Source organism: Labeo rohita, chromosome 13 (assembly GCF_022985175.1).
Source record: "Labeo rohita strain BAU-BD-2019 chromosome 13, IGBB_LRoh.1.0, whole genome shotgun sequence".
Classification (NCBI taxonomy): domain Eukaryota; kingdom Metazoa; phylum Chordata; class Actinopteri; order Cypriniformes; family Cyprinidae; genus Labeo; species Labeo rohita.
Window position 1 is genome coordinate 3,481,901 of NC_066881.1, and position 24,518 is coordinate 3,506,418.

At 36.2% G+C, this 24,518-nt stretch overlaps 2 protein-coding genes across 3 annotated transcripts in view; one reads left to right on the forward strand and one right to left on the reverse strand.

Moving 5' to 3' along the window:
• The window catches only part of angpt2a (angiopoietin 2a), a 25,110-nt gene extending 18,803 nt beyond the window's left edge, over positions 1–6,307 (forward strand). The window contains exons 8-9 of the mRNA XM_051126730.1: positions 3,851–3,981; positions 4,674–6,307. Coding sequence (XP_050982687.1) covers positions 3,851–3,981; positions 4,674–4,834 — 292 coding nt within the window. The 3' untranslated portion in view covers positions 4,835–6,307. The remainder of the gene's footprint in view (positions 1–3,850; positions 3,982–4,673) is intronic.
• The window catches only part of mcph1 (microcephalin 1), a 114,997-nt gene that overhangs the window by 43,791 nt on the left and 46,688 nt on the right, over positions 1–24,518 (reverse strand). The window lies entirely within an intron of this gene.

Consider the following 24,518-nt stretch of genomic DNA (forward strand, 5'->3'; position numbering starts at 1 on the left):
CATCTTCAGACTGTACTGACAAAAAGTTATGAATTTCGTGTTGATATATGAAACAGTTTTCATATAGCGCATCAGTGAATTTGCTGGAAAAATGCCAAACTACATCTGAGGCTGTATCTCTGCAAAGCTTTGACATATTGACACCAAATTTTATGTGCCATTGTCACCTCACACTGACCACGCCACATCAATTTGGTAACAGCACCACCTACTGGTCAGAAGTAATACACCATTTATTAAACATTTAATAATGAAATTTCCAAAAATGCTAATAACTTCTGTTTGCATTAGCCTATCGTAATAAAACTGGTCTCAAAATATTCCCTGGGACATGGCGACAACAAACATATGAATTATACCAAACTTCGCTGAGCTTTCCTTTCCACCATTTTGATTAATGTACAAAACCTACTTGTTTGAACTCCTCCTAGACCGTTGGTCCGATTTTCACCAAATTTGACTCAAATCATCTTCAGACTGTGCTTACACAAAGTTATGGATTTCGTGTTGATAGACAAAACCGTTTTCATACAGCACCACTACACATTTGAGGCAGGATGCCAAAATTATTCTGAGGCTGTATCTCTGTAAAGCTTTGACATAATGACACCAAACTTTGAGTGTGTCATTGTCACTTCACACAGAACATGTCACATCAATTTGAAAACACCACCACCTGTTGGTCAAAAGTGATAAGCCATTCAATTATATTATTGGTTGTATTTATGATTTTTCAGCCATTTCAACTGATATCATCCTAAAATGACTTCAGTTACTCATTGTTGTAGTTGGTCTGTTCCTCCTTGCCATGCTTATGTCCTCATTCTGCCTCTGTTGTGCTTGGCCCCGCAATTGCTGCTTGCAGCTATATTTAGGGGCCAAGCACCGAAGGTGCGATGGCACCTATTGTATCCGTTAGAATTCTTCTTATTATTAGGGGCTAAGCACCGAAGGTGCGATGGCACCTATTGTATCCGTTGGCGTTCTTATTATTAGGGGCCAAGGACCGAAGGTGCGATGGCACCTATTGTATCCATTAGCGTACTTTTTCTTCCGCTCGAGTCTATGGCAGCTCATAGAACCACTTGCGGGAAAGTTGTAAAAGTTGGCACACTGATAGAGGACAGTCTCATCATTAACCACAGCAAATTTGGAGTCTCTAATTCAAACTCTCTAGCGCCACCACTTGTCCAAAATTTCAATCATTTTATGCTAATAACTTTTAAACCGTATGGCACAGAATCAAAATTCTTTTTTCCTCTGAATCCTTGGCTCATGCCGAGTCGAATGAAGTCCAAAATTCAAAAATCGTAAGGTTTAGTTTTTTTTTCTATAAATTTTTATTCGTAAAACCTACTTTTTCGAACTCGTCCTAGATGGTTTGTCTGATTTTCAGCAAAATTGGCTCAGATCATCTTCAGACCATGCTGGCAAAAAGTTATGGAATTCAAGTTGGAATTCAAGTTACAAAAATGCTAATAACTTCAGCTTACATTAGCCTATTGTAATGAAACTGATGTCAATAGATTCCTTGGGTCAAGCCGAGAACATTGATACCCATTATGCCAATATTGGCCAAACATCCTGTCCACCATTTTGATTAATATTGAAAACCTACTTTTTCGAACTCCTCCTAGACTGTTTTTCACCAAAATTGACTCAGATCATCTTTAGACGTTGCTGGCAAAAAGTTATGAATTTCGTGCTGATATACAAAACCGTTTTCGTTTAGCGCATCAACGAATTTGCTGGAAAGATGCCAAACTACCTCTGAGGCTGTATCTCTGCAAAGCTTTGACATATTGACACCAAATTTTAATATGTGCTATTGTCACCACACCCTGACCATGCCACATAAATTTGGTAACAGCGCCACCTACTGGTCAGAAGTAATACACCATTCATTAAACATTAATAATGAAATTACACTACAGATTTTAGGCTTGATGCCCAAATGATTCTGAGGCTGTATCTCTGTAAAGCTTTGGCATAATGACACCAAAATTTGTGTGTGTCATTGTCACCTCACACAGAACGCATCACATCATTTTGAAAACAGCACCACCTATTGGCCAAAAGTGATAAGCCATTAAATTATATTATTGGTTGTATTTATGATTTTTCAGCTGATATCATCCTAAAATGACTTTAGTTACTCATTGTTACAGTCGGTCTGTTGCTCCTTGCATGCTTAGCTCCTCATTCTGCCTCTGTTGTGCTTGGCCCCGCAATTGCTGCTTGCAGCTATATTTATATTTATAATTACACTATTGACCCATCCTTTACACCTTAACCCACCCTTAAACCTAATCATACCACCAAACCTGTCCCTAACCTTACCTGTATCCCACCTTAATAGAAACAAGAGTGTTTTGCAATACAATATGACAACCATAAGTACATTGTACTTACTTTTTGATGTAAGTACATAGTAGTTAAGGCCACCCAATATAAAGTGTGACTGATGATACAACTACATAATTAGGGGTGTAACAAGTATTTTTATCGAATGGTTCACGAGGTAAGTTCCAAATGGAAGCGATCATCCCTATGCCCTACTCCCTTCGATGGGCAGAGCCTTTAGAGACTTTGAAGTGAGCAATACATGTGCATGCCATACCCTTTTGGAATGCACTTGGCAAAGGGAACAACATAATTTCTGCATTATCTTCAGCTGGCATGTTCCCGTGACAACGCAGCAAAGTGTCCGTCAGCAGATGTCGCTCGGTAGAAATTGCGAACCCGGGGCACCTAGAACGGACTGAAAGGGCACTTTCTTTAGCATCGGAGCTCAAAGGGGAACAGGGGCTTGAGCAGGATGAGAGAGAGAGATGCAGAGCAGGATTAAGAACCGCTGCTTTAGAGCAGTGATTTTGAAACTTGGAAATCCATTAGAATCATTAGAAGACAGAATCGGGATTCATATAATGAATAGATTTTTTTATTGAACCCCTAATTTTGACGGCATGGCAACAACTCTTCCTCTTCTCATCTCGCCCCCTTTGTTGCATGTTCCCGGGGGTGGAGTTTATGTAAAATTCTGGGTTGGTGATGTCACCAACCCAAGAAGTAGCTCGTTGTAGTCCCTACGAGCAGTTTTTGTAGGCATTAAACTGACATAATTTTAAAAGATAATATCTCTGTTTACATTGAACTTTCAGTGTCGTAAGATATTGCAGATATTGTTCATGCTCAAACAGCAACATTACACACTAACTAAAGTTAAAGAAGTGAAATCACAATCAACATTTGTAATGCCTCTTTGGTGCTGACATTGTATATCTCCAGCAGTTACAGCAAGAAAACAGTAATGGCGGACGGTTGCTTCTCACTCTGGGCTGTGTCTGTACTAATAGGGCAGCAATTTTCACAAATGGGCAGGATTTCTCCCTACGATAGTGTGTGTAGGTAGAAACCTAGAAGCGCTTGTTTGTGATTATGATTTACTGGGATTATAAAAATGAGTGGGTGGATTTTTACCGTTATAGGCTGGTTGTTTTCACATACTGCAGTCATACAACTGTGCTCAAACACCTTATAAAAGTGATTTTTGCATAATAGGTCCCCTTTAAAATGCTGTCTACGTATGTCACAGTTCAATGTTTTGCACTTTTTAATGTTTGATGTCAAGCTTTGAATTGCAGACCAGGAAATTTACTGAGAAAATACATATTGCACATTTCTAAGTATCCCAACTACAAGAAAAATGCAATAACGTACAAAGAATTTAGAATTTTACACATTTTAGTTGTTGATTATGTCTCGTCTTATTCATAAAATTTAGACCGAAAATATAATCAGTTTATATTTATATCATACTATGTATATGTCTGCATTTCCAATTCTATAGGATACACCTCAACAGCTACAGTGGAACAGCAGGCAGAACCAGTAGCATGGGGCAGCCAGGAAGTGATTTCAGCACAAAAGACGTAGACAATGACAAATGTGTTTGCAAATGTTCACAAATGCTTTCAGGAGGTAAGCAAGTAATTTAAATAATTTAAATAACTAACAGATTATTGTACAAACTATTGTACTGTATGCTTCATAAATGTTTTATTCTGTTCTATTCTTTTTAACTTGGTACTTGGCACTCCCCTCAGAAATTTGTATAGAATATATATTTTAGTTAGGTCATGGCTTACCAGCAAAATTAGCCAGGATTGAATCAGCTGAATACCGACAGTAATAGTCTGGGAACTGAAGACTTGCTTCTCTTTACAAAGTTTAGTGTGGTGTGTCTCTCCACAACCTCTGAAATATTCCCTGACTGCTGGGTGTTCCTGCAGTCTGCCCAGAAATTTCCCTGCCTATTGGCTGCCTGGCACACAAGTACAGTAGGTCTCAGGATGAGGGGACCCTGTGGTTACTGAGAATAGCTGGGAATAGCACTTTGATGACCAAAGTGTAAATAACACAGTTACTAAGAGATTCTTATTATACATCCATCATTTGCTACCTAACATAACAGCTAATACTAGTAAGCTAAGAGAAAATGGCATAGCATTGATAAATTCCAAAAAAATAAAATAAAATTCTAATACCTGTAGGCAATGTGTGTGAGCCTGGAGTGTGTTTACAACAACCAACATTATGTGTTGTCACAATACACAGTTGTAAGTAAGCTTTCATGTCCTAACCTAAGACCATATTTTTGTTGTATAATATAGGTTGGTGGTTTGATGCCTGTGGACCATCTAATCTCAATGGTGTATACTACCAGAAGGGGCAGAACACCAATCGGTTCAATGGTATCAAATGGTACTACTGGAAAGGCTCAGCGTATTCTCTAAAGGCCACCACAATGATGATAAGACCATCAAACTTCTGACCCTCTAGTTTTAAGGCACCGTAATTATTAATGTCAATGCTTATCTATCCTGTAAGGAAAAATTTGGTGGATTTATTTTCAAGCACCTCTGATACAGGACTCTTATTTAGAAGATTTTAATGTTAGTAGTGAAGATTTAGTGTAAAATAGCTAACTAACTGAACACAAAAACATGACCTGCAACATACACAACATATAAATACAACATAAAAATGAAGCTTTATCAATGGACAAGTTTTGTTGAAATGGATGTATAAATATTTGCTGTTAATTGAAGATAATAATTGAAGCTTAACTGCTGTAAACTGAAATACATTGATGCTTCACAGGATTTCTTAATTTTTCATACAGATAAGCAAATCAGCTATTATTTACTTTGTGCTTATTTTATTTGTAATTAATATATTGTAAATACCAAATTATTTACAGAAATTTATATATTGTCAATGTAACCATGGTACAAGAGTGATTTATGAATGCTGAGGACGTATTTACACTTGTCTTACAAATTGTTACTCTATAAACCTGTTGTTTACACATGGTTTAGTGCTTTGGACCTTTTTGTAGATTTCTTAACTGTGGGCATTTGTTGACAGATGACCAGACTTCATAGCAAATCTTAATCCTCCTGTCATTCCAAATTCATAAGACATTTTTATTCATCTTTGAAAGATAAGAGATATTTTTATAGTAAATATACAAAGTATGAGACATTTTTCACCATGAAGAATATGAATAGGTGTTCATTACAGCTACCGATTGGGTGAAGTTTGGGAGGGTTTTTCCACAAAACGATAAGTGACAAATGTGATAAATGATAATGACCAACACCAACAGACACAAACAGATTAACATACTGATCAGACAAAATGTTTGTTGCCGCCTGTTGGCATTGTGTGAATTGGCCTTTAGAATCTATCATGGCAGTACTCCGTCTGCCAAGATTTTATTAGTTATGTTTACAGACATTTTCCTTAACCCTAAAACAACTCAAATACAATGCGTAATTTAAAATAAGAGTAAAACCCCTATGAAAAATAACAGAAAATTCCCTCATATTAACAAAATACATTGTGCCTTATCTTTACAGACTTTTCTTATAATGTAGGATTCTTTACTCAATTTTAAATAACCCCTAATGGCAAAAAAGCGCAACATAAGGAGAAAGAGCACTTCTGGCACAAAAGGGTTCTTTGGGATAAAACAGTGCTTTATGTAATTGTTTACATTCTTTAACATTATTATTTATTATTACATTATGCCTGTGTTTTTATTCTGATTTCACTTTTGACAGACATTTCATTCTGGAAAAAAAAATAAACTTTGTAAGATGTCATAAACCCCTTACTGTAGACTGACATGTTTTAATGCTTCAAGACTGATAAGGCTGTGACAGTGACAGATTTTTTCCTTTTTTTACTTTATTTGCGTGCACTCACAATATCAGCAAAATGTTGTGCTTTTGTAAAAATAAAGAAAACAAACAAGATGCACTTTCTGATGTCTCTGTGTTGAAAAGGAAAGCTGCAAAAAAAAGAAACTCAGCGAATACTTGCCTTACAGTCAGGATAAATATATCTATAGAAAGCTTTGAAGGGGTCATCGGATGCCCATTTTCCACAAGCTGATATGATTCTTTAGGGTCTTAATGAAAAGTCTATAATATACTTTGGTTAAAAATTCTCAATGGTTGTGTAAAACAACACCCTTTTTACCTCGTCATCCCATTCTGAGGGATTGTTCCTTTAAATTCAAATAAGCTCTACTCGCCCCTCTCTTCTCTCTGTGGAGTGACAAGCTTGTTTACTTTACCGCTAAACTTGCTAACCTTATACTCACTTCTGCTGTAAGGAAGCTGGATCACAAATGATTTGCGCAAACATAGATGGATATGTGTAGATCGGGAGCCACATTCCCTTCACAAACAAACGTAATCCACTGCATCTTCAGCGGCTCAGATGTCGGAAGTAAATGTTCATTATCACATCCAGCAACACAACACCTCAATCGCTCAATCTGAGATATTCTTGTCTAACTTACATCCCTGCTCCGGCATCAAAACAATGGAGGTCGGACTGTGACAGCTGATCTGAGGTAAGATGCTCATGTCAATCAACTATTGTGGGAGCGGCCTCTGTTGGTGTGATGCCACACCGATTGCATCTGAACATGGCTCGATTTGAAAAAAGGGATACTATTTTTACAGATTAATTAAAAACCATTGCATGGATTTTTATCATTATAGAGTAGATGTGTACATACACTGCCAACACATAATGTTCAAACAACATGAAAAAGTGAACTTTGCATCCAATGACCCCTTTAAATTATTACTACTTTAAAACGAAAAAATTCAAATGGAAAACAAAAACTCTTTCATTATAAAAATCTGTAGAGATGCATTTCTCTCTAAAGGTGCATCCAATGAGCAGATGGTGAGTCAGGATTGTTATCTTTGCGACACTGGCTCAGAAAACTCTAGTTTATTAATAATTCATTCAAGTATCTCCTTATTTCCCCCCCGACACATTCATGGTCATTACTTTTCCTGTAGCTTTGCAAGCTTTGACCTATTGTGTGCGTTTGAACACGGATCTCTTCCAGCAGCTGCGTAGGCACTTGCTGCTGCTGCCGGCGGGGAGACTAAACGTGGCCACGGCAGAATAATTGTTGCAGAAACACTGTATTTTATGCTTGTTATAGTTTGTGTGACATCACGTGCAGTACTGCCGGTGGCAACCGATGACCGCAGTGGCACAGTTGTCATTGTGACCATCACAGCCCTAAAAACTGATAATCTATTCTTATAAATCAACTGTCCAAGCAGATGCAAAAAATGATGTTCAGCACCTACAGGAAGCAACTTGCCAAATATGCTAACATGTACATGCCAAAATTGGTATGAAGTTACAATTTGCTATGAACGTTCATTTATGCTCAATGCCTGAGAGAAGTTACACCAGTAAGTGATAATATTAATCTTATGCTACTGTATTTTATTTACTTCTTCCTAAATCCATGTCATATATAGCTTACATGTTTGTTTTAAAAAGCACAAGAAAGTTGGATTGACCGTATTGCCCAGGCCTACATTATTTATAATGACCTTCAGCTAATTCAGAGAGCACTTTTATAGTTTGACCACAAACATTAGGAGTGGTGAAAAGTATAAGTCATAGGGGACATTTGACCAACCTTTTAATACTAAAATCTGAAGTTACTAACATCTGCTTTTCTATTTTCTACATTTACCTCAAAAGCTACTTGTTTATGATAGGGCACAAAATTGTGTTAAAAACACTAGTAAGCCTTTGGAATCTCTCTCTCTCTCTCTCTCTCTCTCTCTCTCTATATCTATATATATATATAGATAGACATATATCTATCTATCTATCTATCTATCTATATATCTATATATCTATCTATCTATCTATCTATCTATCTATCTATCTATATATATATATATATATATATATAGATAGATAGATAGATAGATAGATAGATATAGATAGATATATATCTATATATATATCTATATATATATCTATATATATATATATATATATATATATATATCTCTATATATCTATATATCTCTCTCTATATATATATATATATATATATATATATATATATATATATATCTATCTATATATCTATCTATATATCTCTATATATATATCTCTATATATATATATATATATATATATATACATACATACATACACACACACGTTTTGAAATGTAAGTCCTGGAAAATCTTAAAAACAGCCATATTTATGAAAAGGTACTTGAAAAGTCAGTACATATGAAATTAGTGTTAATTTTTGTTTTTGATAAAAACAATCTTTTCACACAAAATTAACAATGCAGTGCGTCTGACATAAATACAGAGCCATTTCACTTGGCTTTCGAGAGCGCACGAGATCTTGAGATATTAAACGTAACGATACTCCTTGAGGTGAAGTGGTCTCATGATTTCAGAATAAAGTTTAATTTGTGGTAAAACCTTAGATAGTGCTTGCATTGTATTGTTTGGTCTTTTATTGCATGTACTGTTTGTTTGGCTTTCCAATCACGTACATTTGGAAACGCATATAAAGTCTGACACGCTTTGCGCTTTTTAGTTATCAGAAATGTTCTCATTTATCTCATGATTTTATATTAAGTTTTTAGTTGAAGTCACTTGTATGATCTGCTTTATTGTTAGGGAATTGTAAAAAACTAGAATACAAATGGATTAAAATACTTAATTTAGTGAGTATACCATGACTGAAGACATGTGGATTGATACCTCGCAGCAGCCGTTTTTTAAAAAAAAATGCATTTTTCATGAAAATTGTCAATTGGTGTTACCTTCATTATATGTAAATAAATGCACAAAAACGAAAAAAAAAAAAATTCACTTAGCTGTCATTTGTGTGTATTCATAAAGTCAAAAGGTATGACGTCTTGCCATACCAAAAGTGGACATTTCTGTAGATTGACCCATTTATTAGAATTTGAAAGATAATTACGATATTGTTTCATAAGTGGTTGAAAAGTAGTGCTTCAGTAGTCCTAGAATTTTGCAGCATCTGTACGAATATTGTAACTAGCTCAACCACATACATAAATTTAGTCCATGAAGAATACGTGTCAAATATGGCCAAGTCAAAAAAATCTACTATATATATATATATATATATATATATATATATATATATATATATATATATATATATATATATATATATACACATACATATATACACATACATACATATATACATACAGTGCTCTCCACAAATATTGGCACCCTTGGTAAATGTGAACAAAGGCAGCCGTGGAAATAAATATGCATTGTTGATCCTTTTGATCTTTCAAAAAAATTCACAAAATTCTAACCTTTCATTTGAAGTAAAACAATTGAAAGTGGGGGAAAATCTCATTATGAAATAATTTTTTTTTTTCTAGTTCATGTTGGCCACAATTACTGGCACCCCCAGAAATTCTTATGAGTAAAATATGTCTGAAGTATATTCCCATTCATATTTACATTTTTTAGCACACCAGGGTGACTGGAAGCATGAAATTATCCAATGTGTCTATGTGTCATCCTAATGCACAGTCAGGAGGAGAATTTGAGCGGCCAAAGTCTCAAGGATCAGAGCTGGAGAACTGCAGAGATTAGTTGAGTCTTAGGGGCAGAAAGCCAAAAAAAATAGTCTCTACATCACCACATGTTGTTTAGGAGGGTTTCAAGAAAAATCCTGCTCACTCATCCAAAAACAATCTCCGGCATATTCAGTTGGCAGATATGACTGACTACTATGGTCAGATGAAAGGGCTTTTTGGCAGCAAACACTCAAGATGGGTTTGATGCAAACAGGGGTAAAACAGTACCCCCAATGATGCCCACAGTTAAATATACTGCTGGATCTTTAATGTTGTGGGCCATTATTTCTGCTGGAGGTCCTAAACATCTTGTTTAGATACATGGCATCATGGATTCTATCAAATACTAACAGATAAAAAAAAAAAAAAAAAAAATCTAAACTTGACTGCCTCTGTTAGAAATCTTATAATGAGTCATGGTTGGATCTTCTATCAGGAAAATGATCCAAAACAAACATCAAAATGTGTCACTGAGGACAAAATGAAGCTTCTGCAATGGCCTTCTCAGTTCCCTGACCTGAACCTTGTAGAAAATGAGTGGGGTAAACTGAAGAGGGAAAGCACAAACATGGAGCTGGGAATCTGAAGGATAATGAGTTATTCTGCATGAAATAATGGTCTCTAATTTCTTCCCAGGTGTTCTCCAAACTCATCAGGCATTATAAGAAAGACTGAGAACTGTTATCTTGAAAAAAGGATGTTGCAATAATTGGGTGCCAATAATTGTGGCCAACATGAACTAGAGAAAAACATTTATTTCATAACGAGATTTCCCCCCACATTCAGTTGTTTTACGTCAATGTAAGAAGGTTAGAACTTTGTAAATTTTTGAATGAAAGATCAAATTATGCAATTTATTTCCACAGCTGCCTTTGTTCATATTAACAAAGGGTGCCTATTTTTGTAATATACATTTTTTGTAATACACATCTGAGATTTGAGTGATTCTGAATAAGGCTGTCAGCTGTGTCTCTAGGAACTTTTAGGGTCTTCTTGTCACCTAAAAAGCATGTGTGTAATGCTTAAGTAATAAAAATAATATATATATATATATATATATATATATATTTTTTTTTTTTTTTTTTTTTTTTCTTGCCCCCCTTTAAGCAAAAAGTTAGAAACAAAACAGATGGTGTCACTGACTGATAACACCAAGATGTCAAGTGACTGTTTGCTGTCTACTTTTTTGTAGTAACCCTTTTTAGTAACACTTGCCAGTGCTAAAATTGTCATGGGTCATTTGTTTTAATTTTTTTAATTCTTTAAATAAAAACTATGATTTATCTTAGCCTCATTTTTTATTTATTTATTTTAGAAATGTGGCTTTATTCTTCTATTGCACTATAAATTTGTAAAATTTATTAAATGATCATGTAATGATTATGTAATATTGCAATGTGTTATGACTATGGTTATTTAATGTTTTTGTGATAAAGTACTTAAACAGGTTGCTTAATTCATAAAATTGATTAAAACTAAATTAATTAAAACAAAAACTAAATCCACAAAATAATTTTATGATGGTAACATTTTTCTTGGCTACAAAAAAAAAGAAAAAAAAAAAGAAATAAATAATAAAAAAAATTGACTGAATCTTTAACCTCCTGGGGTCAGCGGTGGCACCCCTTACATTTTTAAGGATAACAGTGAAAAAAACATTAAATGCTGTCATTTTTGATCATACACATAAGTGTAATACATCATTTGAATCGGTCAATTTTTATTTGTGTACACTCACAATATCAACAAAACGTCTCACTCACTAATAATAGATTATTCGTATTTGTATGCACATTCGAACTTCTCATGAAAACTTTCAGCCTAATTCAAAACAGCTGAACAGTGCCAAGTGCTTAGTCCTCAAAATCAGTTTATACACAATAAAACACCTTTTACACAGATCCAGTTGACAGAGCTTTCATTCGCCGACTGTACATACACTGTCATTCAGAGAAACCTCGCAGGTCGAGCTATAGTAGAACTCAACTTTTCTTACTCTTTCACTATATATAATAAAATAATAATATAATAAGATGTAATATATATGTATATATATGTATATATATATATGTATATATATGTATATATATGTATATATATGTATATATATATATATATATATATATATATATATATATATATATATATATGTATATATATGTATATATATGTATATATGTATATATGTATATATATATATATATATATATATATATATATATATTATCTTAATTATATATAATCACATACAGTATCTCACAAAAGTGAGTACACCCCTAACAATTTTAGCAATCATTTTAGTACATCTTCTCAAGGAACAATAATATAGAAATGAAACTTGGATATATTTTAGAGTAGCCAATGTGCAGCTTGTATAGCAGTGTATATTTACTGTCCCCTAAAAATAACTCAACATACAGCCATTATTGTCAAACAGCTGCTGGATGTTAGACACATGGTGCTTTTCTCCACGTTCCGCTTGAGGATGCCCCATAGGTACTCAATAGGGTTCAGGTCAGATCACCTTCACCTGCACCTTCCTCAGCAAGGCGATTGTCATCTTGGTGGCGTGTTTGGGGTCATTATGTTGGAAAACTGCCATTCGGCCCAGTTCGGCTTCAGAAATGTACAGTACATAATGGAATCCATGTTTCCCTCAATGAACCGCAGCTCCCCAGTACCAGCAGCACTCATGCAGCCCCAGACCATGATGCTACCACCACCATGCTTGACTATAGGAGAGACACAATTTTCTTGGTACTCCTCACCAGGGCATCACCACACATGCTGAACACCATCTGAGGCAAACAAGTTTATCTAAGTCTCATTAGACCATAGGACACAGTTCCAGTAATTCACGCTCTTGAACAGTTCTTCAACAAACTGTTTGCGGGCTTACTTGTAAGCCAGCTTTAGAAGAGGCTTCCTTCTCGGATGACGCCAAAGCAAACCGACTTGTTGCAGTGTGCAGCGTATGGTCTGAGCACTGACAAGCGGACCTTCTACTTCTGCAACCTCTAAAGCAATGCTGACAGCACTCATGCATCTGTTTTTTGAAGCCAGGTTCTGCACCTGATGCACAGAATGTGCACATAATTTTGTTGATCGACCCTTGCGAGGCCTATTCCGAATGGAACCCGTCTTGGAAAACCTCTGTATGACCCTGGCAGCAATACTGTAACTCCGTTTCAAGTGGTTACTGCACCTCTTATAGCCTAGGCCATCTGTGTGGAGAGCAACAATTCTAATTCTCAAATCTTCAGAGAGTTCTTTGCCATGAGGTGCCTTGTTGAACATCCAGTGGTCAGTATGAGAAAATTGTACTCAAAGCACCATATTTTAACTGCTCTAATACAAGATACACAACTTTGTATGGTCCTGTCAAGCAGACAAAAACATGAACATGATGAACAGGACATGTGGCTTTGCATGGATAATGACAGTGCTGTTATCACTTTGGGTGTAGTCACTTTTGTTGCCAGCTGTTTTGACAATAATGGCTGTATGTTGAGTTATTTTTAGGGGACAGTAAGAATTCACTACTATACAAGGTGCACATTGACTATTCTAAAATATATCCAAGTTTTATTTCTATAGTATTGTTCCTTGAGAAGATATACTAAAATGATTGCTGAAATTTGAGGGGTGTACTCACGTTTGTGAGATACTGTATAATATATAAGTATTATCCTAAGATGAAACAAAAAATATATATAGCTTTTATAGATTACCCAGATTTTTAAGACTGGACAGAGTGTGATTTTTTTGTGTATGTGTGCTTTCAGCTGTACCTATATTTTTTCTTAAATTTAGAATAATTTTTTACATTTTAAAAGTCTCTAGGAAAGTGAATCATGATTTGTTCATGAAAACGTTTGTACGCAGGTCTCACGCACAAATTTGTGTGTACGCATGCTTAGTGAATGAGACCCATTGTGTTTTTGCAAAATAAAGAAAATAAACAGGGAGCGCTTTCAGCAGTCTTAGTCTCTGCGCGTATCTTTTTGAAATGTGTCACTAAAATGAACTGAAACTCAGTGAAGGGTGTTGAGGGTGTAGCCAGAACAGAAAGTGTCTGACTCCATGTGAAAGCTCCAATCTACCCTATATCTTTGCAGTCTTTTATTTTATTGAGATTTTGCCTTTTCATTTTTTTTGCACTAAAGGTTGCTTTAGCAGCGTTTAATTGTAATTCACGAGTTCGCCTGCCCATCCAGTCACAATGGGCAATGGTAAACAAACTTGGCTTGTTGTCCTTAATGGAGGCTCGAACCCGAGGCTCGGCTTGAGCGCAGAGTTCGAACCCCCCCAATGCGATATTACCTAGAGGGAGAATAACAGTGGAGGAGAAGGGGAAGTGGAGGGATGCCGGAAGAACGGAGGCTGGGACAGTGCAATGAGAGCTGCTTATATAGGCTTGTAATGATGATTGACAGGACTGAATGATTAGGCTCCTCCCGAACCTACGTTTAGAACTTCATAAATTGTTGCTTTAGCAAAATTACCCGGACTCTTTTTAATTATCGTTCGGTGATGATAAAGCTCATCTCACCCGCGAACTGCCTAAATATAGACAGTACAGCACATGCCCCACCAGAGACAGCAATATACTGGACCATTGCTACACTGTTTTAGAGGATGCATGTCACTCTGTCCCCCGTGCAGCGCTGGGACTCTCTCATCACGGTTTAGTTCATCTTCTACCAGCCTACAGGCAGAAATGTAAATCTGCTAAGCCTGTAGTAAGAACTGTAAAGAGATGGACTGTTAAAGCAGAGCAGGATTTACAAGCCTGCTTCGAACTTACTGATTGGAGTGTTTTTGAGGCTGCAGCTACTGATCTGGATGAGCTCACTGACACTGTGACATCCTACATCAGTTTCTGTGAGGACATGTGTGTACCCACCAGGACTTATTTAACATTTAACAACGACAAACCTTGGTTCAGTGCAAAACTCAAACAGCTTCGCCAGGCCAAAGAGAATGCCTACAGGAGTGGGGACAAAGCCTTGTACAAACAGGCCAAATACACACTGAATAGGGAGATAGTAGTGGCAAAGATAAACTACTCCGGAAAGTTAAAAAAAAAAGCTTTCAAGAAATTATTCAAAATCAGTGTGGAATGGCCTGAAAGCCATCACCAGCTACAAGAGCCCATCCCCCAGCACTGAGGCCAATCAACAACTGGCTGATGACCTGAATGAGTTTTACTGCAGGTTTAAAAATCAAGACTGGTCTGACACCCTGCACCCGCCCTGACTGTCCCACAACACAGCCATCAACACCCTCCCCCTCCCTCCCCCCCTACTGTTTCTCAAGCTGCCCTTAAGATCTGTGAAGGTGATGTTTGCAAAGTCTTAAGGAAGCAGAAGATAAGGAAAGCCAAAGGCCCAGACGGTGTCTCTCCAGCCTGCCTTAAAGCCTGTGCTGTCCAGGTATCATCCATCTTCACACTGATCTTCAACAGATCCCTGGAGTTGTGTATAGTCCCATCCTGCTTCAAATGTTCCACCATCATCCCTGTACCCAAGAAATCAAAGATGACAGGACTTAATGACTACAGACCGGTTGGTTTAACATCTGTGGTCATGAAGTCATTCGAGAGATTGGTGTTGGCCTACATGAAGGACAGTACTGGACCCTTGCTGGACCCCCTGCAGTTGCTTACTGAGCAAACAGGTTTGTGGATGATGCAGTCAATATGGGATTGCACTACATCCTTCAACATCTGGACAAACCAGGGACCTATGCAAGGATCTTGTTTGTGGACTTCAGCTCTGCTTTCAACACCATCATTCCAGATATCCTTCAGAATAAACTGTCACAGCTCTCTGTACCCACCTCCATCTGTCAGTGGATCACCAGCTTCCTGACAGACAGGCAGCAGGTAGTGAGGCTGGGAAAACTCACATCCGGCACCCGCACCATCAGCACTGGAGCTCCCCAGGGCTGCGTTCTCTCCCCACTGCTCTTCTCCCCCTGCACAAATGACTGCATCTCTAAAGACCCCTCTGTCAAACTTCTGAAGTTTGCAGATGACACTACAGTCATCGGTTTCATCCAGGATGGCGACGAATCTGCTTACAGACAGGAGGTTAAGCAGGTGTCTCTCTGGTGCAGTCACAACAACCTGGAGCTCAACACGCTCAAAATTGTAGAGATGACAGTGGACTTCAGGAGAAACCCCCCTGCACTCACCCCTCTCACCATCATGAACAGCACTGTGGCTGCAGTGGACTCATTCAAGTTCATAGGAACTAACATCTCCCAGGACCTGAAGTTGGACATTCACATTGACTCCATTGTGAAAAAAAAAAAAAAAAAAAAGCAGAGGTTGTACTTTCGTCGTCAACTGAAAAAGTTCAATCTACCACAGGCACTGATGACACAGTTTTACTCAGCTGTTATCGAGTCAGTTCTGTGCTCTTCTGGTTTGGGGCAGCCAGCAAATCAGATATAGGACGACTGCAACGGACTGTTAGGACAGCAGAAAGGATCATTGGTGTGCACCTGCCCAACCTTCAGGACTTGTACAACTCCAGAGTGAAGAAACGGGCAGAAAACATAATCAAAGACCCCTCTCACCCCGGACACAACCTGTTTGTACTTCTCCTTTCAGGCAGATGCTACAGATCCCTGAGCACTAGAACATCTAGGCATAAAAACATTTTTTTCCCAAATGCCATCTCCAGCTTAAACAGCTAAAAACATGAATCATTACCAGTGTTCTACAATTCATTTCTGTATTTTTTTTCTCCATTTCTAATTATCGTCTCTTTCTGTAGTATTATTATGTAACTACACAAGCACATCTCTTATTTATACAGCTGTATATAGAGTAAAGAATGCACAAATCTGTACATAAATCTTCTGTTCCCGATTCATACACATTATTATTTATTTTAAGTTTTTATTTTATTTAAATGTTTTCTCTGTTCTCATGTCAGATATGTATGTATGTATGTATGTTTGCATGCATGCATGTACTAGGAGCACCAAATGTATGTCTGAGCAATCTTCTGATCAGTGCTCACAGACGAATAACACAAGCATGAGTTCTGATACACATCATGACAGCTTAGTCAACATCCTTCAATGTCAAAATGCCATAACATCCCTTTTAGTGAAGCAACATCAGCTTTTTGAGTAGAGCCCTGTGCGGGACGACTTCTTCATCCTGCTTCCACTGAATTTCCCACGATTTTTGTGACCGCTCCCGCAAATATTCTAATATTGAATATTATTATAATTGCACATCAGGGAGCGCTTGCTTCACTTTTACTCTCAATTTCACGATCACACACACTCTGTGTAAGGGAAGCACACACTGTAAAAAAATTGCTGTAAAAACACAGGGAATTTTCTACATTAATGTACCGTTCTGTGTAAGTACAGTTAGTTAAATACTGTAAATGATGATACAATATTAACAGCAAGCTACTGCTCAGTCTTAATGGTACAATACAGTATTTTTTTTAGTATAGTCAGACACGTGACGTTGTTGCTTGAGCCAGCTCATAGCTCACCTAAACCAAACCACGACACATCAACTCCAATCAGCAGTTAAGAAGTGGACAGCGCATTCACCGGCTTGCTTTTCTACATGCCCACTAAGCTAATTGCGATTTTTATCAAAGTCAGTTTTAGCCTGTGATATTATTTACCAACTGCTACATCTTTTTTTGGAATAAAGTTACCAATAACAATTCTTTTTTTTTCATATCCAGTGAACGGTAAACAAATCAGCGAACTAAGTTACCTAGCTTGCTCATTTGAGTTTAACTTTTGTTATTTTGCAATCTAATCAAATGTCCTTGGTACACTGTAAAAAAATAAAAAGTTGAGAAAACTTAAGTAAGGCAACTTGATGCAGTAAGACCTTTGAGTTCTCTCAACAATAGTTTTTTAGTTTTTCTCAGTAAAGATACTTTTAGCGAACATAAATTAGTTTGTTCTAAAATGCTTGTCACAGCAACTGAAACAACAATTACTATCGTTGAGGTAATTAATTTTTTTATGTATCAATTTTTTGTTTATTTACAAATGACAAACCCTGAATTGTTGTAGAAACCTTAATGGACAACAGTCTAATATGTAGACAACGTTGTCTTTATTTGTAAAACGTCTTACAAGACTAAGGTATCCAGCAAACAGATACAAGTGGTTGAACATACTCTAGGCCTCAAAACAAGGCACACAAACCTCAAGAATGGTTGCAATCAACAAATGTTAAAAAGATGAGTTCTTTACATTACAGTGCAACAAATAACTAACAATAATGACAAAACAACAACAAAAAGTTTAAATTAAGTCAGCAAACAGCAAAACAATAATTCTATATCTGCATAATTTATTCATGCTGCAGTGCATGCTGGGAACTCACAGAGCATTAACATTTAAACAATATGAAATTATTTGTTCAGACAACTGTGTTGGACTAGTTGGTTTCAAGAAAAGAGCATTTTTTTAGTATATGAGACTCAAAATGTTTTGTAAACTGAAAACATGCATTTGCATTTTAACAGTGTATATGTGATTATCCCTTGAATTTTGTAAAATTCATCCACCTTTTTTTGTAAAATATATGTAATAGACTGGGCTTTATTTTACCATTTGTTGTGGGGTTTATTGAAATGTGCACTAAAGTTATGCTAACAGTTATAGTTATAACAATCATTTTATAATTCTGTCAGAGAGAACCTTAAAGATTGTCTGTGTTGGTCTAGTAAAATTATTTTGCTGTTACTGTGTGTAGGCTGATACTATATTTCATAATGTTTCAGAATCCTAACTATTATTGTTATTTGCTCCAGATGCAGGTGACGAAATCATATTTGGAGGTTGGATGATCAGTATTGAAAGCCACATCATGTGAAGGCATCCAGCAAAGCTTCATCACAGAGCTTGCTGCAGCTTTCGCCAGCTGCTGTATTCAACTTAGAAAACCAAGAGAAAGCTACAAGGACATTGAAGTTTGTTCAAAGGTAACTATTGTTTGATTTTTTTGCCCCTCTTCCCAGCTTTGTTCAGAAAAAGTTATTCTCATTTCTACCTCATACCCCACCTCTCTCTCATTTTTTATTATCAGACACAGTATGACCCCAATTTATCTTTACTTGCCACGCCTAACATTCCACATTTACTATATTACACATTTACTCACTGGTTAAGTGGAAACAGTGTCATTAATAATGCTTTAATAAAAGACTAATTCTAAAGCCATTTGTGTTCAAGTAATTTTAAGTTGTATTTCATTTTAGAATGTAAATTTTAAATCATTAGCTTCCAGCAGTGTTATGATGTTAAGATCACATTCTACAGTACTTTAATAAATTTTACAGTAATAAAAAGCTAATGAAATTACAACTGGAATACTAAAATAACAGTGTAATTGTGTGTAAAAGTGACAGTATTATACTGTAAAGCTACTGAAATATTTGACTGAAATGCTTGTATTGAAACATTTTGTGTGATAAACATTTTGCGTGATTTCTGTGAAAAAACTGTGCTTAAGGTTAAGTTTTGTGAAGGATGGCCACTGATCGGAATCCTTTGAGTTGTGTTTATGATGATCAGTGCACGATAACAGCGACTGTAAAATATGTAGCCTATTTTAGGCATGGAAATTACATATTTTGAATTTTGATATTCGAGATATGGTCACCACGCTACTTTGGGCTATTTTTGACTGGCATGGGCTAGTTTTGCCACACAGACCTGGCAACACTGGCTGTATGAGCATAACAGATGCTTTTAGTTTAGTGTTTTCCAGCTTTACTAAATTATTTTTAGTTCTGTTGATATTCTGAAGTACAGACCATCCATAAGAGCTTTTGAGTGTGGCAAATGGGTGAGCAATAGTAAAACTATACTTCCACTGAAGAGAACCAAATGAGAAAAGACGTTAGGTTCCTGGATTCAGACAACGACTCCCAACTGAACATGCATTAGGACTTCAATGGAATGTAGAAACGACTCCCAACTGAACATGCATTAGGACTTCAATGGAATGTAGAAGATAAAACATTTAGATTTAACATCACAGTCTCTGAAAAGCCACCCATATATACCCGTATAGGAATCTCTGGTGAGCTCTGTGTTTGATCCTCTTGGCATTTTGGCATCCCTCACTATTCTAGTTAAACTATTTATTACAGCAACTGTGTAAAAAAGGATGAGCTAAGCCAATACCCTCACCACAATATAAACAACGGCTACACTGGATTCATGATCTCCCCAAGCTGACAGCCTTCATTGTGCCACACTGTCAGAAACCTGATGGATTTGGAAACCCACAGTCCAGTCAGCGAACTTGGATATGGAACTGTAAGTTATAACAGAATGACCAAGAGCAAGGTAACATTAATGTATCTTTTATGCTGTGGTCTCTGTCAAAGTAGGCAAGATGCTCCGGTCAGATTGCAACTACACTGTAAAAAATTATTTCACAGTTTAGTTGGTTCAATTAATTTTTTTTCTAAGTTGACACAACTTGCAACTTCTGAATTTGTTCATTCAACTACATATTTAAAATTTTACTGTCTCAACTTGACAAAACGTTTTTATTTTTCCCCTCAACTTAAAAAAAAAAAAAAAAAAAAAAAAAAAAAAAAAAAAAAGTGTTGAATCAATTTAATAACGAAATCACGTTTTTAACGTCATTTATCGTGAGATCTCGTGAAGACCGTTGCAGAAAGATGATGTTGGTCAGCCATCATTGTGAGCTTCTCCACAGAGTCTGAAAATGTTCACAATCAATATACATCAATAATATATGTACATTTACGCATGTTGTCTATGAAGAATACACGTATGTTTTAAAGTGTTGTAGTAGGTTATATGCAAGTTAACATTTTGCGGCACTCTGAAGCCTCAAAATACATGCGGCTCCACAGTATTTTTTATATAAATTTTATATTCTCCCATGCGGTACTGAGCTTAACTTGTATGGAGAATGATAAATACACAGTTTGGTATGTGTTATTTGAGGAAAGTGCTGCTTTAGAGAGAGACCGTTCAAACAGAACGCGAGACTGAGAGGAACAAACAACTGTATGGATTTAGAACACCGGGAATTAAAAAAGATGAATTTATGAACGATTAAAAATAAGAGGAGAAAAACAAGATTTTTTACTCGAAGTGTCATTTTTATGCATGTTATAAGAGAAACGAATGAGCAGAGTTCAAACGAAGTCCCTCAGAGTTTGTTTGAAGCGCGTATATTTGATATTGCTGCCACAAACCAGTACAAACTATTCTTTCAGTTACTGAAGTGCCTCACTGGACAATTATATTATAAAACTATAGGTTTTTAAATAACAATAAAGGCGTATATCTTGTATACACAGTCCTGCGATAATGATTGTTACAAATGTGTAGAATTAGCCTTTTTTGTTCTAATTTCCTGTGTTATGTAATTTAAAAGCCTTTTCTGGATTGTAAAATAGGGTTTTGGCAAATGAAACGTAAACTTGCAATGATATTTGGCTTTCTCTGTCAAGATGTATTTAGTGTTATTTATAGTGTTGTTTTAGTATGTTTCTGTATTTTTCATGTTTGTGATATTCTGGAATGACTGAACATCAGCACAGATTTCAGCGATCTTGAGGCTGGACCTCAGCAAGTCCTTTTGCAGTTGTATCCATCAGTGCTATGCAGACATGTGAATGGGAATGACTATCACATTGTAGAGCTTGGACAAAGACAATGTAAGAACTAATGCACAGATCTAATTTGACACAAAATTGTTTACCAATTGTAAAGTTTATTGCACTTATAATAACCTTTCAACAATGTTCCTTACTTTATTTTCTGATTTACTCATGTTTCTTTATAGCTGCGTTACTTGCGTTACTAGCATACTTGCGTTCCGTGGACACATTTATATAATGCAGTGTGTTGTCACGATACTGGAATTTCTAACTTCGATACGATACCTTGAAAAATATCGATATTCGATACCATTTTCGATACCACGAAAACTGCCACAATATAAATTTTTTTTAAACAATTATTATATATTTTTTTTATTTAAAGATAAATATAACAAACCTAGAACATGACAATGAGGTATATTTTGCATGAACAAAAATGTTTTGAGGTACTACACTGCTACAGCCCTGTTCAGCTTCTTAGCTTCATCTGAGTTTGCTTCATACTTTCTTTGCTGTTCAAATACAGCTGGTAGTGTAGGTTGTGAGCGTGTTGTTTTTTGTTGCAGGTCGAGTCTTATCTTCTTTCTGGTGCCAAACTTTAATAAACTTTTTTGTTTTGTTTTGTTTTTAGACCACACTTTTAAAATGAACTGAACTATCTAACTTATCTTAGAACTTAAGCTAATGGTAATAGATATTTGTTAACATTAGTTAACATGAATAAACAATGAAAAATACTTCCAAAACATTTATTAATCCTAGTTAAAAGTTAATTTAAACTAACATTTACTAATACATGAACTAATTAAAAGTTCTATCTGTTAATATTTTTTTCATTGGACCAGAGCTAGATCTGTTGTCTTTGTATCACCTAATGTGGTTAATACATTAAAATTATTTGATGAACAGATTTTAATGCCGGACTCACATATAATCACCGATCCACGCGAAAACAATGCTCAGTTGCTCACTGAATCAACATCAAGACAAATTGCAGAATTTAAGTAAGAATTTTTTGAATAAAGTTAAATAAGCACAAGTTGATTTACATTAAACGTAATAGCAGAGCTACAGCAAGTGATTTTTAGTGTTATAAATCCGTTTGTCCTTTGAAACTTCCGCGTCTTCATTGAGAGTGCGGGTGATGGTTGCTTAGCAACGGCAGACGCCACGGAAGCGCAAACTACAGAGCGCTTTGGAAAGAAGGAAAAATCGGTGCGCCTCGCGTTTTCCACGCGTTTTTAGGCTCGATATGTGAACGGTCCCTTACGCTATTTAACCAGAGCAAATGAGACGAGACAGGCACTGCGGTCACGTGTGGTGTTTGTCAACGCGACTTTGGAGAGAAATGAAAGTGACAGGTCCGCTAGTATCGGTATATCGATACTTCGGGAAATTAGTATTGGTACCGTTCAGATATTTCAGTATCGATATTTATCGAAATATCGATATTTTTTACAACACTATAATGCAGTATAAAATACAGATCTCTATCGATTAAAAGTTGTCACCAGGACATATATACTGTCATACTGCCCAGCCATACTCTGCTCCTCCCCTGAAGTGCACAGCAAATCAACAAAAAAAAAAAAAGAAGAAAATGTGTTTACCTGATAGTCTGACTTTAAAACAATTTAGATGCTTTGGCATATCCCAAAAAGGGGTGTCTTATTGAGATACCTGTTAAAAAAAAGTTTAATTACATCTCAAGATTTTTTTTTTCTAACCTCTATGCAGGGCCGTATTAACCATTGGGCTAGGTAAGGCTAAAGCCCCGGGGCCCAAGCAAGGAGGGGGCCCGTGATTGGCTGTGGAGTAGATTGACAGGCCATGGGTAGCGCTGATCGCCAAAGCCTCACCACGCCCCCCCACATATTAGCGCTATTAGGACCTTTTCCGTAAACTCCATTTTACTATTAGAAATTAAAACGTCATGTTTACATTTATTCTATATTTTACTTTTGAAAGACCATGCACGAATCTATCAGGTGATCGTCCACATTCACCTGTCTTCCCTCTGTTCTGGCAATGTAATCTAAAAAATGCCTACGCAATAGAACAATCCTCGATAAGTAAAAATTTAAACTTGTTTACTTAAGGAAAAAACAACAACAACAACAACAACAAAAAACACTATTGTAAAGGGGTAAGTTAGTTAATCAAATCTCCAGCTAGGTTATTTTAGTAAAGCTGGTGACGGAGTGGATGTTGTAGAAACACAGTGGAACAGGCACATGGAGCATAAAAAAACACAACGTCATTGTTTCCACAGATTTTAGGTCATATTGATTATTAACTTGTTGGATGTATATTGCTTTTTGTGTTTGAACAAAGTATATTGCGCATTGCGCTTAAACATTCAAATAAGCAGTAGTCAAATAAGTAGGCTATATGAGATCCTGACATTATGTGATGAGATTTTAAAGGGATAGTTCACCCAAAAATGAAAATACTGTCATCATTTACTCACCCTCAAGCAGTTCTAAACCTGCATGAATTTCTTTGTTCTCCTCAACATAAAAGAAGATATTTTGAGGAATGTTTGCAACCAGAAAGTTTCTAGTCCCCAATGACCCCAATAGTGTTTTTTTTTAATACTATGGAAGTCAGGGGGCCCAGCAACAGTTTGTTTGCCAGTACTGTTCCAACTATATTTATTGCGTTCAACAGCAGAAGGAAACACAGAATTTACATTTTTTTGTGAATTATTCCTCTAAAGCAGACTAATATTGCTGCTGTTGCCATTTGTGTCAAACATTAGAAAGAAATCACTTATTTAAAGCTATATATATATATATATATATATATATATATATTGTGATGGGGGGGCCCCGCAGTAAGTCACAGCCCCAGGGCCCAGTGAGCTCTTAATG